This window comes from Camelus bactrianus, chromosome 19, assembly GCF_048773025.1.
Source record: "Camelus bactrianus isolate YW-2024 breed Bactrian camel chromosome 19, ASM4877302v1, whole genome shotgun sequence".
Classification (NCBI taxonomy): Eukaryota; Metazoa; Chordata; class Mammalia; order Artiodactyla; family Camelidae; genus Camelus; species Camelus bactrianus.
The window spans coordinates 8674450-8688906 of NC_133557.1; the positions used below are offsets into that span (position 1 = coordinate 8674450).

Here is a 14457-nt window from a genome sequence, read left to right on the forward strand (position 1 = left end):
CTGCTCCAGCGGGGGTTTTAGGCTGCCTTACACTGACTCCCTCTGAACCAGGGGAAGCAGTCTTTGTGTCTATAAAACCCAAGAGAGAGAGGACTAAACGCAGGGGTCGCTTTCAAGCCCTGGGGCCCTGGAGAAGCGATCTTCTCCCAGGCTCCTGGGGACGGAGACAAACTCACAGAGACAAGGACACTCAACACCCAAAGGGGCTGTTGTTACCCAGAAATCTTTATTACAAAAATATTTTGCAAGCCAAAAAGTTTAAGTTGCAACTATATACAAAATGGGGCCTGTTTCCTTCCCCGCAGTCTTAAAATAAACTCCCGAAACCACACTCCTTCCGCACTGTTGTTTCGACCTCTTCCTTTTCCTGGGGTTCGATACACAAGGTATGGAAATCTCCAGGCTGCCGGGCTGAAGCTAAACTACGTGACTTCCCTGGCCTCCATCCTTCTTCCCCTTCCAAAATTCAAAATAAAATAAAATGAAAACGGCACCAAGAAAACATTCTTTTAAAATTCTGTGTGCATGTGTGTGCTCACACACGTGTTCTCTGTGGGCAGAAGAGAGGGAGACCAAGGTTTACAAACCAACCTTTTGGAATCTGGAAATGGCCCGAGCCAGGTGGCCAGGCCACTGCGCTCCCAGATGCCACAGAGAAACTCTGGCTCGTGGGGCCAAAGCTGCCCACATGGCCTGTTGGCTCAGCTGATTCTTGGATGCAATCATGTAAAACACCAAATCACTGCCCCTCCAGAGAGCTGGGTGTGTGCTGGGCTCCCGGAGTTCCACCTGGAGGACCTGCTGATGGGCAGGATGGCTTAGCGCCTGGCTCTGACAGCCTGAGCCAGGAGTCCCTTGGGCATCAAATGGCTGGGCTCAGGGGGCAGTGAAGATCGGCATCTCAGCTCTGAGTTGAGCAGTCACACGTGAACAGGGCTTGCAACATCTGCTTGCCCTGGGCCCAGCCAGGCCCCCACACTGTACTGGAAGGGTGGGGGTCCAAGGGTAATGGGGTCACAGGCTCTGCCCAGCCTCCTGAGACAGAGGGACAGTCCTGACTTCCTGGCTGTTTTCAGTTGATTCCAGTTTGATCCCAGTAAGCTTTGAGAACAGAAATGGAAGAAGCTTCCTCCAGTGATGAGCTCAGAGAGCTGGAATGGGGGAAGGTTGCTAAAAGGCGGGGAAAAACAGCCAGGCACAACTTTCGACCCCACATGGACCTAAAGTGCTTGTGAGAGATGGAGTTGGGTCTGGCGTCTTTCCTCTCCCCTCTTTGCAGGTGAGCAGACTGAGGCATTAGGTCTCGACCAGGCTGCACGGAGGAGGCATCCTGGGGAAGCATGGGGCAGGTTCGGATTTACCACCCTGGGGGCTCAGAAGGCAGGAGTACCAGCCACGTGGAGGGAAGGCGAAGTGGCTCCATGCAGCAGCCAGCCTGGAACCTCCTTCCCCGCCCTCAGGGCTTGGGGACTTGGAGGAACTCTATTTCCTTAAGAGAATTCCTCCAGGACAACCAACCATTCGATCTCAGACTGCGCAAGACCCAACCACGTACTTCAACACATGACAAAGAGCCAGGATAACACTGCTGTTGTTTTAAGAAGAAAACAGAACAAAACACCACAGATCAAATTTTCTGACACCTCAGTTTCAAGATTGCACATTTCACATTTCTCAATAATTTACAGGCGTCCACAGCGAGATGTTGTGAGTTAGTGCTAGCTGGAGGAGGCAAGCTCAGGTCTGGAAAGGAGAGGTGGGGCCAAGTGGAGCATCTGGGTCTGGATGACAACGGCTCCTCCAGGAGTCTCGAGGGCTGGGAGGAGGAGGGAGGTTTTGTCCTTCGGTCCTTGGTGGTGGGGAAGTTCCTCAGAGGGTCCTCTCCTCCCCAGGGCTTGTGGCCCGTCAGTCCCGGGATGGGGAGACCAGAACTGATGGCAGCCACCTCACCAAGTCTTGGGATGCGGGTCCCAGTTTTTTCCCCCAACTTCTCCGTGGATGGGCAGTTTGATCTAAAGGGAAAGCTCTTCCCAAAGCCCAGCTGGGTGCTACTGGGAGGAGGAGGAGGTGGCTTTTCTCCCTCCTCACTCTGGAAGATCAGGCTGAGGAGCATCAAGGAGGCAGTCAGGGGTCTCCAAGACCATGACTGAGACCCACGGTTGATGAACAAAGGCATGAGAGTTCTTGCACCCCTGGAGGCTCAAGCCAGTTCCCAGGTCAGTTCCCCGCCTGGTCTGGCAACACCAGCCTCCATGTGTGGCAACACAGGGTGGGAGCACGGCCACCCCGGAAATGCTGGAGAGCCAACTGGGTTGGGGAGACAAGAGCGACCCTTACCCTTAGGTCGCAGGGCCTGTGCCACCCCAGCCCTCCGGGAACTGAGCTGGCCGTCCTCATCATGGCTGCCCCACATGGGACAGGAAGGCTCGTGGGGACAGACCCTAGAGATGACCGGGGCCCTGTTCACTTCCTCTGGACCTGGACACTGGCATACTCCGAGTAGGATGGCTCAGGCTTGGGGGCTGGCTGCTTGGGGGCCCGGTTGAGGTGGACCATGTCCAGGTCGGCATAGGTGAGGGTGTCCTCGGACACAGGCGGCTGGCGGGCCTGAATGCTGGCGTACTCCGTGTGGTTATTGGGTTCATCGACCTGTGGGGTGGACTTCCTCCCCTTGGGCAGGTTCAGGTCAGCATAGGTGATGTCATTGTTGTCCTGGATCTAAATGAGATGGAGAGAAGGTCATTCTGGAGCCCCCAGCCTCCCACTTGCCCATCGGTCCCCCTCTGGATGCTTCTGTCTGGTTTGGGCCTTTACTGGCTCAGCCCTGACTCATGCCCCCTCTTCTCTGGCCAAGGTTACTTTGTCTCCAGCCTGGCCCTTCCAATTAGCCTCCTCCTCGCACAGCCTGAAGGCTCTTCCTCAACTTCAGGGTGGTCCCTCGCCCTGCCTCAGTGTCACCCCCACCTGCAGTTCCCTGATGCCCTTCCCCACACTCTTCCCTCTGCCAAGAGCATCCATCCCTCTTCCTCCTTGTAAGGAAACCCAATCCACCCTGTAGATTTCATCCTAAGCCCCTCCCCTCAGCTGGATCCAGGGTCCATCTCTGTGCTCCGTCAGCCTGTGCTTCTCCATTTCAGCACCTGCTGCCTCGGACTGTGACTGCTTGGTGGTTTGAGTAGATTCGGATCCCCAGTGGATGGGGCCATTCATTTATCAACTCCTTTATTCAACAGATATTCACTAGGCATTTGTCATGATGCAGAAATCAAAGCTGGCACAGGAGAAGCCCAACCAACATTGAATGAATGAAGGAATGAAGGAATGAGTGGCAACTCCAGCCCCATTCAGGGTGAAGCTGGGGACTGGGAGACAGAGCACAGGGGTGTGTGGGAATGGGACCAGCAGTCAGCAGGAGGCAAAGGTTCTGTAGGCAGAAGCGGAGTGTGAATCCTGGTTCTGCTCTCTCTAGCTGAGGGACTTTGGGCAGTTCACTTAGTCTCTCTGGGTCTTGGTTTCCCCATCCGTAGAGTGGGTCTAATAGCATCATCTATCACCAGGGTCACCGTGAGGATGGGATGAGATGGTCTAGGTCAGGCTCTCGGGGCAGAGCCTGGCTCACCCGAGTGTGCACGCGTGATCAGCACATGTTAGCTGTCCTCTACCTCCTGGCAAACCTGAACCGCTCCCACATGCTCGTCCAATCACCCACAACGGCTGCCTGGAAATTACCCATCATGAGCTACACACTCGGCTCCTTCTGTGCCTGGCACCTGTGCTGTACAGGTGGAGGGGAGCTACCAACAACCGTGACTCCCACTTCATGGGCAATAATAATCACAGACCTCAGTCCCCAACGGCTGACGGGTGCGATGCTCTCACATGGATCATGTGACTTCAGCCCTATCACAGCCCTGCTTGGTAGGAATTTTTTACTCCATTTTACAATGAAGAATCTGAGAGCCAGGGAGGTTAAATAATTGCATCAGTCACACAGCTCAAAAAGAGCCGAAGTCTGCTGGCCTCGGAAGCTGTGGTCCGACCACACAGCCTGTCCTGAACTCGCTCATTCACTCAAGTCTCTCTGGGAAACCCACACCAACAGCATTAAACTCCCTGCCGGGCCAGGGCTGGCCCCAGCACTGGAATCCCAGTCAAAGGCCACAAGCGCCCCAAGAGCCTTGTTTGCTGGCCAGGCCTGGCATACAGTAGGTGCTCAGTAAGTCCTGGCTGACTGTAGATTTTGTACAGGTTTCAGTGACCAGCTCTTTGGCCATCATTCTTTCCCTGGAAAGTTTCAAAAAGAACTTTGACTTTGAAATTTCCAGAAGGTAAAATGACTGAGGAGAAGGCCTTCCTGTCCCATGATTGGAAAGGGTCATGTTTTTCTAATTACCACCTGAGCTCGTGCCCAGGGCCGCTGGGGGCCGGGCTGGGCCGGGCCAGGAGAGTCCTGGCCTACAGACATCATGCATTTTAGCAGCCCTGACTCTCCTTCAACAGATTCCATCTAGGACGATGACAACTGCCAGGGAAATGTCAGGGACAGCTGGCATATCCTCATTCCAGGTTCGGGGCAGGGCTGTCTCGTTATAAGACACAGAGAAGCCCTCTGCCTCCGAGGTCTGACAGCGTCAGCCGGTGAGGACAGGGCCAGTGTTCTCGGAAACAGGCCAATCATGCTGCCTGTGGCATCTCCTCAGAGATGTTGAGGCAAAATCGCCAGCTGGAGGGAGTGTGCCCTTGCACCAAGTAATTAATAGCACAAGGTCCTGCCATCAGCAAAGGCAGCGCGGCACTATGTTACTCTGTGTGAGAGCACAGGGCTGCAGGGGTGCTCCCGTGGAGGGACCGGCCCTGGCGAATGCACGGAGGCAGGGCAGCATGATGAGCCCCGAGCCTGACTCAGTCTCAGGAGCACCATTTACACAGAACACATGGCCAACAGTGCCCGCTTTGAGCTGTGCCATGGTTGGCGCTGAGTCAAGGGGGCCAGGCCGGGCTCTCCTGGCTGGAGTGGAAGGAGGAGGACCTCAGGAATGCAAGGATCCTCCGCCCTCAGCACCTCCCCAACCCCACCCCGGGAAGGAGTCTTAATTTAGAACAGGATCTGCAACTCCTGTTGATGCAAGGAAATCACCACCCAGCTTCCCGGGAAGGGCATCTCACTGAGGACTGTACCTGGGTTGTGTCTCTGGTGTTCTTCTCGGGCTCGTGCAACCTAAAAAGGAAACAGACACACAGATAAAAATAGCCTCACTATCTCCAGCGCTCATGCAAATTGGTAAGAATAACATTCAGGTCCCACTTCCTATATGGGTGGAGGACATGGATGAGCGATTCCCAACAGAAATACAACTGCTTATCAAATGTTTGGACAAATGGCTTTTCAGCAATGCACTACCTCTTTTTGTTTACCCTACATTACTGTCAAGATCTATAAAAATGATAATACTCGGTGCTGGGGCAGATGCAGTGAAACTGGCAGGTTCATACACTGCCGAGGGAGGGGCCCACCGGCAAAAGCCTTTCTGGAAGCAGCTCGGCAAAGTCAAAAGCTTGGAAGGTGTCCTCATCTTTTGACTCATAATCACACATTTTTGTGGGGGCTGGGGGGCGAAATTCAAAATATAGAAAAAGCTTTGTGCACAAAGGCATTTACCACAGAATGAGATGAGGGAAGTTGGTTTACATCTTACAGCTCTGTCAATTGGGACTGGTTAAGGAAATTAGGATAGATTTGTAGATAAAGATTTGAAAGGTTTACGAGGAGGGTTGTTTTTTCTTTATTACAAATGATTACATTAAAATGATAAGTGAAAAAGCAAAATTCTCTGTGGGATGATCTCAATTATGGAAAATGTGTGGATAACGCTGGAAAGAAACAGAGTAAAATGCTCACAGCAGTGGTCTTTGGGTGCTATTTTTTCTTCCTTTTAGTTTCCCATGTTTTCTAAATGTTCTATATTGTATACATCAAAGTCTTATCATTAAAAAAAAGAAAAGAGAAGGACCAAGTGTTCCGGTTGATCACAGAAGCTGTTCATGCACCTGATTCTGTAATTGGAGACTGTGGCTTGACTCACTGCAGGGTCACAGCCAAGGTGAGGAGCAAACCAGAGCTGCTGGTTCTGCAGAAGCTGTGTAAATTCTCAAGCCGGCCACTCTGGGGATGTTAGTCTGGATCATGTCAGAAACGAGCAATGGGGCTTGGCAGCGGGGTTATTCATGGATTTGGCATGAACATTTGGCTCAGAAAGCAGTTTGGGGGCATGGCGGGTCCCACGTGGCCCCAGAAACAGAGACATCGTCTGGTGGCGAAGATCACTCAGCTCCATCCACACCCTTCCCGCTTCCAACCTCTCTGGCTCCCCACTGCCTTGGGTTCAAGTTCAATGCCTTGCTCTGCTCGTAAGCCCTGTGTGGTCTGGCTTTAGGTGACTTCCCCAGGCTCATCCGCTCCCCTGCCCTCATTCACCCACTCACCCACCCACCAAACATTTCTCAACAGCTACTTGGTGCAACACACTTTATGGGTCAAGGACAGACTTGAATGACCCCCTCACCCACTTTCCTTCTTGGTTAACCTTTGTGTATCCTTCAGCTATGGACTCAACTATGGTGTCACCTCCTGAGAAGGTGTCTCTCAGTGCTGGGCTGGCTAGGCTGCCCCTCCATGGAAACTTCAAACCTCCATGCGTATCTTGCCTTCTGGTTTGTGTGTCTGTCTGTCTGCCATGCCTCCTCACCACATGGGCACAGGTGGTCCAAAGTGACTTGGAATGCATGCCCGCCGGGCTGCCCCAGGGCCTTTGCACACTCACTTCTCCTTGCCTTTTCATCTGATTCACTCTTTCTCTTCTCTCAGAGCCTGTTTCAAATAGTCCTTTCTTGGGGACACCTCCACTGAACCCCAAACTCCATTCTCAGAAAACTGGGCTCCTTTCTTTCAGATTAATTATCACAGACCAGAAGCAGTTACCCATTTTTCCACGTCTGTCTCTCCTCCTATCTCTCCTGTCTCAGCGAATAGCACTTCCGTTACTCATCACTGTGCTCAAGCTAAGGAAGTGGGAACCATCTCTGATTCTCCTTCCTCCTTCTTTACCACCCACTGCAAGGCTTGCTGACTCTGCCTCCAAAATACATATCAAACCCCTCCAGTCTGTCATCTCCACCATCCCAGGTTTTAGATCCCCGAAGGGCCTTCCCTCGGGTGTCTCTGCTCTATCCCTGCCCCTTGGCACTCCATCCTCCACGTGTAAAATGCATAAGTGATGTCGCATCATTTTTCTGCTTAAAACTCTCAACTCCTTCCCACCACACAGTGAAATCCATCTCCGTGTCCTGACTGGCCCAGCCCAAGGGATCTGCCCGCCGAATGTCCTAGTCCTCCGCCTCTCTCCCCCGGCTCACTGCACTCCAGCTGCCCACGGCTCCTCCACGTTCCATGAACATGTCCAGCTGCTCCTGCCTCAGGGTCTTGGCGCCGGCCCTTCCCCCCGCCTGGTCCACTCTTGCCCCTGATGTCCCCAAGGCTCTCATTCCTCAGCTACATTCTAAATGTCACCCCCTCAGACAGCCTTCCCTGACTGCGCAACACACCCCCTCCCTGCTCTGCTCCGTGCCTGCCTTTGTTTTATTTAACCAGCACCTGCGGCACATTGCGTATTAACCTCCCAGCTTGTTTGGTAAATGCCTCCCAATGGACCACAGCCTCCACACGGGCAGACTTGGCCTGTCTCATTCACCACTGGAGTGCTGACATCTCATAATGGGCCAGTGCATCGTCAGCCTACCATGAATGTTTGTTGAATAAATGAGTGAATGAACATCTCTCCCATCAGATCAAAAGTGCCAGGAGACCAGGCCTAGAGTCTTTTTTGCTCCTCTTTGTAATCCTTCAGCTTAAGGCCTGGCACTGAGCTATGCTCAGTCTAGATGAATAAGTGAAAGGATGAGGAAAGCCTTAAATATTCCAAGAATAAACGCAGTGAACGTCTGACAAGTGAACAAATGGCCGATCGAATGAACCTCGGTGCCCAATTAAGGGAGCAGAGACACATTTTTCTCTATCTAAGCTGCAGAAGATTACAATGTTCTGCCCAAACATTCCTAACCCAGGGAGTTGGAAATAGCCAGCCCCCTCACTGGCCCTGCAGCCTGACAGGCCCTTGAGTTCAAAGTGGTGGCATCTCCACCCTGGCACCCTCCCGGGGTGCTGGGTTGTTAGCCACAGTAACGTCCTCTGGAAAGCGTCTGATCCCAGGCAGCCGAGCCGACGCCGGCAGCTGCATGAGAAACCACCGCCGTTGCCGCTCACTAGCTATGACTTTGGTTTAGAGATGAAAGGGAGCAAGTGATCTCACGGCTCCCTCGGTAGGCTCAGGCTGGAAAAATAAAAAACAGGCGGAAAACGGTTGGCTTCTCTGGGGAAGGAGAAACAGGCAGCAGGAGGCACTGGATCAGTGACGAAGAGCCTCAGCTTCAGTGTGAGAGAAATCGGGGCTGAGCTGCAGTTCAGCGCTTAGTAAATGCGGTGGAATCTCGGGAAGGTCACCCGACTTCTCTGAGCCTCGTGTCCCTGACCACACACAGGGACAATAATCCCTGTAGGGCGGGGGTTCTCAAAGTCTGGCTCAGAAACGGCAGCATCAGCACCACCTGAGAACTTGTCAGAAACAACAAATTCTGCAGCAGAAACTTGGGGGTGGGGCCAGTAACCCGCGTTTTAACAAGCCCTCCAGGGGATTCTGCTACACGCGCAGGTTTGAGAACCGCTGTTGAATTAAATTGGGATAATAGTAAATCATAGGGGTTTTGCGATAATTAAATCACCAACAAGCTAAAATAGCATAGATCTGCGCCTGGAACACTCCGAATGCTCAATAAATGTTAGCTGCAGATGCTGTCTCATTATTACCGACACGGCCCTTTTCTTCCAGAAATGTATTGTCTAATTGAAGAGATAAGACATGCAAAAAATAATGACAACAAGAAAAACAAAACAACAAAACAGAGAGATTCGTCCATATTCGGGGCTGTGAAGCCACTGACGGGGCGAGGTTTGGGGATCCAGAGAAGTTAGAGACCAGGGACTGCTGCGGTCATCTGGGATGGCATTCATTCCCTCATTCGTTTGTTCATTCAACAAAACTTTACTGAGCACCTGTTCCAGTCCAGGCCCAGCGCCAAGTTCAGCAGCTCTTAGTGGTGACCGTGAGGGAAGTGGACTCTGCTTTCAAGAGGGTTGGGTTATACTATGGGGATCAGGGCAGAGACAGCTTCAACACATTGGGGTGTCAATGCAGGGGCACCAGGAGAGCTCGCAGGAGGGGCCTCTGCCCCTGGAGGAGGCAACACCCTCGCTGAGCCCAGAAGGAGGAGCAGGAGGTAACCAGGTGAAAGGAGGGGTGCCCGCCCTAGCGACCATGACGCACAACTGCAGGGGGAGCTGCTGTTCAGGGCCTGTGATTGCCACCCCCTGGAGTTGTGCAGCCCCTGGGTGGTACAGGAGCAGGGGTGGGGAGGGCACCTCAGGGAGAGAGGCCAGGGCACAAGAGCGAGGAGGAGAGCAAGGATGCAGAGGGAAGGAGGGGGTGCAGGGGCGCAGCATGGCTGAGTCACGGAACACAAGCATGGGGAGTGACCGGAAGTGAAACTGTCAAGCCTGCAGGGCCAGACCATGAGGGACTGGAGGGCCTCAGGAGGCATCTGGGCTATCTCGAGAGCCACAGGGAGCTGCTGAGGGCTTTTAGGTACAGGATCAAAGTCGGGTTTTGCCTTTGGAAAAGCGTGTACTTGGTGTGGGAAGTGTGACAGGTGAAGGCACGTTTCCCTGGGGGCAGTGAAAAGTCTGATTTGGCTGGATTGGTGGCTCTGCTTGTTCAGGGGAAGGGGAGGCTGGAGGTTGGCCAGGGCTCAGAAAAGGAGGCCACCCGTGGAGGTCAGATCAGAAAGCGGGGCTTTCTCCTATGGGTACCACAGACTCCACTGCTGGGCAGGAGGGACGCACAGGGCTTCCCAGGGCCCCTCAGACGGTTAGATGCTCCTGCTATGTGCAACCACCATGCCAAGCATTTCCCCATCACTACACCCATCACCTGCTGCCCCCAACACAGGACATAGCACCACCGTGCCCCTAACCTTGGGCTTGTCCTTGACCCTGCAACCCATTGGCAAATCCTCTTAGCTCTGCCTCCAAAAAAATATCCAGAATCTGATCATTTCTAAGCACTTCCCATCACCCTGGTCCAGGCCACCATCATCTGCTTGGACAATCACAGCAGCCTCCTCTTTAGCCTCTCTGCCTCCACCCTCACCTCCTATAACTTGGCTCCCACACAGTGGTCAGGGTGATACTTTTAAAACAAAGTCAGATCATCTCCCTCCTATGCCTCCTCATCCAACTGGGAATAAACTCCTGAGTCCTAATAGCCACAGGTCATACATAGACCACTGGCTTCCACTCCAGGTCATCAGTCAGAATTGCTTTGCAATTCTGAAATCCACAAAGCTCTAAAACAAAATCAAAAGATTTGCAAAAACCCATTTGGTTGCAAAACCTGACCTGAATCCACATGAAGCTATTTACAGTTTGTATTTATTGGCCTCAGTGAGGATGTGCACGTTTCCACGCAGGCACGTTCACGTGGTAGATGATGGGGCACTGCCTCTACTCTGCTGGGGGTGCACGCTGAGGGGGGTCCCCAAAGCAGAAAAGTCAGGGTTAGTAACTCATCCGCTGCATGGGCTTCACTCAGTGACCGTGGGCCTGCGCCTCCTGATCTCATCCCTTCCCTCCCCCTCGTTCCTTCTGCCCCACTGCTCCCCGATCCTCCTGGCACTTCCCACCTCGAGCCTTCACCTCACCTGCTCTCCCCCCCAGCACGCACCCCCTCACAGCTCCCCAGCTTCAGGTCTCTGTTCATGTCCCCTCTTCAGCGGAAGCCTCTCCCCTGCTGCCCCCCAACCCCCAGCCTCCACCCCCTCGATGTATCTGATTTGTCACCACTTGACAGGACTCGCCGTATTGTTTCACCTCCACACTCACTGCCTGCTTCTCTCACCGGTGTCTGAGCCTCATGAGGGCCCAGACTGACTCCTGTTCACTGCTGTATCCTCAGCACTCAGAACAGAGCTGGTGCCCAGGAGGGACTCGGCAGAAGTCACCGAGAGCATGAATCAACAAACTAATGTACCGCCTGCGATGTGATGTCACTGCCTTAGCCTCTGACCAGGGCACAGGCTTCAGAAGGGCCAAGATGCTTCTACCCATCCACCCCAGCATTCCCAGGGCCACCTGTGCCAGGGCACTCAATAAATCCTTAACGAATGAAGGAAAGAGCAAAGTAGACAACATGGAATGGGGGGGGGGCGCGGCACGTGCAGGGTCTCAGTGTCTATGGACAGCGGGCAAGAAGTCAGCGCCGTCGTGTGCTGAAACCCCCTCCCTTGAGACAGTCATTAAAGACGGACCTGACGCGAGGAGCTTACAAAGGGAAGAAATGGAAAGGCTGACCGGCACAGGGTGAGGGTCAGTGGGTGTGGATTATTCTTCGCAGTTTTGGGGGGAGCTGTCCAACAACCAAGTAGTAACTGCAAAAGCACCCCTAGCACAGTGATGCCCTTACCTTGTAGAAGAAGTGGAGCCCTTGGCTGAAAGAGAAAAGAAACAAAAGCCAGTCATTTAACCTAGAAACACAGTTTTGTCATATAACTTTGTTTTTGCAGGGTTGTGGCGGGGAGAAGTTTGCCTGCAGGGATATTGGGAGGGATGGTTGAAATCACATCCTCCCAACCACAGGAAACCCCATGCCCACCCCGGGGTGGGGGTGGGGGTGTCCATTATCCTCTGTGGAGGAAGATCAGTGAGCTGGGTCTTCCTGCTTCCCCACCTCTGGGAGTTGCCAAAGGTCAGATCCCAAAAAAGCAGCCTTCGGCCTGGGAGAGGCCAACTGCCCCACCGCTGTCTGAGCCTCACTTCCATCCACCACACACCTTACCTGAAACCCTTCAGCAAGCCTGGGTCCCCATCAGGGCCCTTCACTGCTGGAGAACAGGCTCTAACAGGACTACTAGGTGGGAGCAAGAGTGAATCCCACTTCTGACACCAACTCACTTGCTGTGTGACCCTGGGTGGCTCGTTTCACCTCTCTGAGCTTGGATTTCAGTGCTCTAACTCACAGGGTTGGGCTGGACATTCATTTGCATCCCACCACTTTCCAAAAAAGGATTTTGGGAGGAAAGAAAAGGTCCATCTGGCTCAGAGATTTTAGGCCTGTGATATGGGGCATCCCACAGAGAAGCCACTGGGGTTCAGCCACCATTTGACTCTCATTTTGCTGTAAAATTGTAATTAAAAAGCAACAAGCACTGGCGAATGTGCTCTGCACCACATTTTAACAGGCTGGAGGCTGCCACGATGCAAGAATGCTTACTGCCAGATGAATGCTTGGTGCCCGGGCAGTACTGGAGTTTTAGGTGAGTGGTACCAGTTAGCAAGCCTGAAGCTCAGCATCTAACATTTGAATGCAGGCTGATGGGCTGTCAAGTGCTGGGACACAAGTCATCACATTGAACCCAATGGTGGGACAGTGATCACCCCTATTTTACACTGAAGACACTGGATGACTCCATCAGGTCACAGAGCTGGTAAGTGACAGAGTTGAAATTAGGATATTTCACTGCAAGTACTAAGGTAGAGGATGAACAGTCCCCTCCAGGGACCAATGAGGGAGAAGAGGTGTCTCACTGGGGGGAGGGGATGTGCAGAGCGGTCTCAAACATGGCCCCTGGAGAACCACTGCCCAGGTTTGAATCCTAGCCTCCGCACCCACCAGTTGGGAGGCCCTAAGCAAGTTTTACAACTTCCTCATGCCTCAGTTTTCTCATCTGTGAAGTGGGGTCAGGTCTGTGGTGAGAACGGTGTCGGGCACATCAGAAGAGCCAGGTGAGTGCTAGTTGTCACTGTCACTAGAGCCTACGTTTGAGAGATGGCCTCTGCACACAAGCAGACCCACCACTTGGGGTGGCCTTCACCGGCGTCTGAAGCTCTTCAACCCCCAATTCCTCCTCCAGAACACAAATTGCCGATGCCTCTGCCCACACTAATGAGCTCACATGTGCCAGAGCCTGACGTGGTGCCCAGGGGTGAGGCTCCAAAGGGAGCTGGGGTTTCACTGACACTATGGATGCTCCATCAAAGGGCTGGCTCGTCACCCTTGGTGAGCAAGGGATCCTGCCTCCCCACCGAAGGAGAAGTCCTTCCTGTGTCGGCGGGGGTGCTCTAGGAACATTAGGGAAACCACATAGTAGGCAGAATCTTGTCCAGATTCCAGAGGTGGGGGGCCTGACAGCAGCCCTCCTGGACGGGAGCTTAAAGCTCAGTCCTTCCAGCCAGCCCAGCAGGGAGGGAAACTCGAGGGGCAGAGAAGAGGGGGTGCCGGAGGGCTGATGCACAGCATGCTTGTCGAGCTCAGCCTGCAAGTCCGGGTGCAGAAGCGTAGCTCAGGACAGCACTTTGCAGGCTGCGGCACGTGGTGGGTGACAACCAGCATTTTAAAGAGAGTATAGTATAAAATATGACAAAAAAGAAAATATCAGAGTTCCAATTTTATATATGGGATGTGTGTGTGCATTAGGGTGAGGCATGAAATGTATTTCTATCACTTGTAGCCAAATAAGTTTCAGAAACACTGGCTTAAAATTGTCTCCTCCAAGAGTGGGAAAGAGGACATGTATTTTTTTCGAGTCTGAGAATGTGTCAGAGCTGCTGTTTCATATGGGCTTATTGGTTTCATAACCATCCTCCCAGGCCAGCACTGCTACACCCATTTTATAGGTGAAGAAACTGAGGCTCGTGGAGGCCAAAAGGATTGTTTATAGAGTATATACAAGGGTCTGGAGGCCTGGTTCAACTGACTCCAAAGTCAGAGGCCTGGCCACAGCAACAACTACACACACCCATCCCCCCTACACACACAGACACACCCACACTCACCCACATGCATGCAAACAAGGGGACAATGTCTTGGATTTGAACTTGTACGTCCCTGCTGAGGAGTCAAAAGCCACACACCTTGCCACTATGAGGAGAGCTTTCCAGGGAGGAGGTTCTTGTTTCTGGGCTCATGTACAATACTGATGACAGGAGTTAACATTTATTGAGCACTTGCTGTATGCCAAGCACTTTCCAAACACTGTACCCGGAATCACCCATTTAAATCCTCCCAAAGGCCTTGGAGGCCAGTGTTGGTATCCCTGCTCCCTCCCAGCCTCCTGCCGGGGGCTGGGCATGTAGCCTGGACAGGTAAGAGGGAAGCAGAAGTTTGCCAGGGGCCCCTGGGAAACACTATTCCTCCCTGAGACTCTCTCACCACCATGGCAGCTCCTTGCTTTCCACCTCGGTAGCAATCCCATGGGGATGTGAGGTCTGGAGCAGTGATGGCCATCTTGCAA

General features: G+C 53.0%; 1 protein-coding gene across 2 annotated transcripts in view; it reads right to left on the reverse strand.

Annotated features, from left to right (window-relative positions):
- Positions 1-207: 207 nt before the first annotated feature.
- Positions 208-14457, reverse strand: part of LOC105083055 (tyrosine-protein phosphatase non-receptor type substrate 1) — a 43959-nt gene continuing 29709 nt past the window's right edge. For both annotated transcript variants that reach the window (XM_074347038.1, XM_074347039.1), the window contains exons 7-9: positions 11631-11655; positions 5179-5218; positions 208-2718 (exon numbers count right to left, since the gene is read on the reverse strand). In XM_074347038.1, the coding sequence (XP_074203139.1) occupies positions 2464-2718; positions 5179-5218; positions 11631-11655 (320 nt within the window). In that variant the 3' untranslated portion in view covers positions 208-2463. The remainder of the gene's footprint in view (positions 2719-5178; positions 5219-11630; positions 11656-14457) is intronic.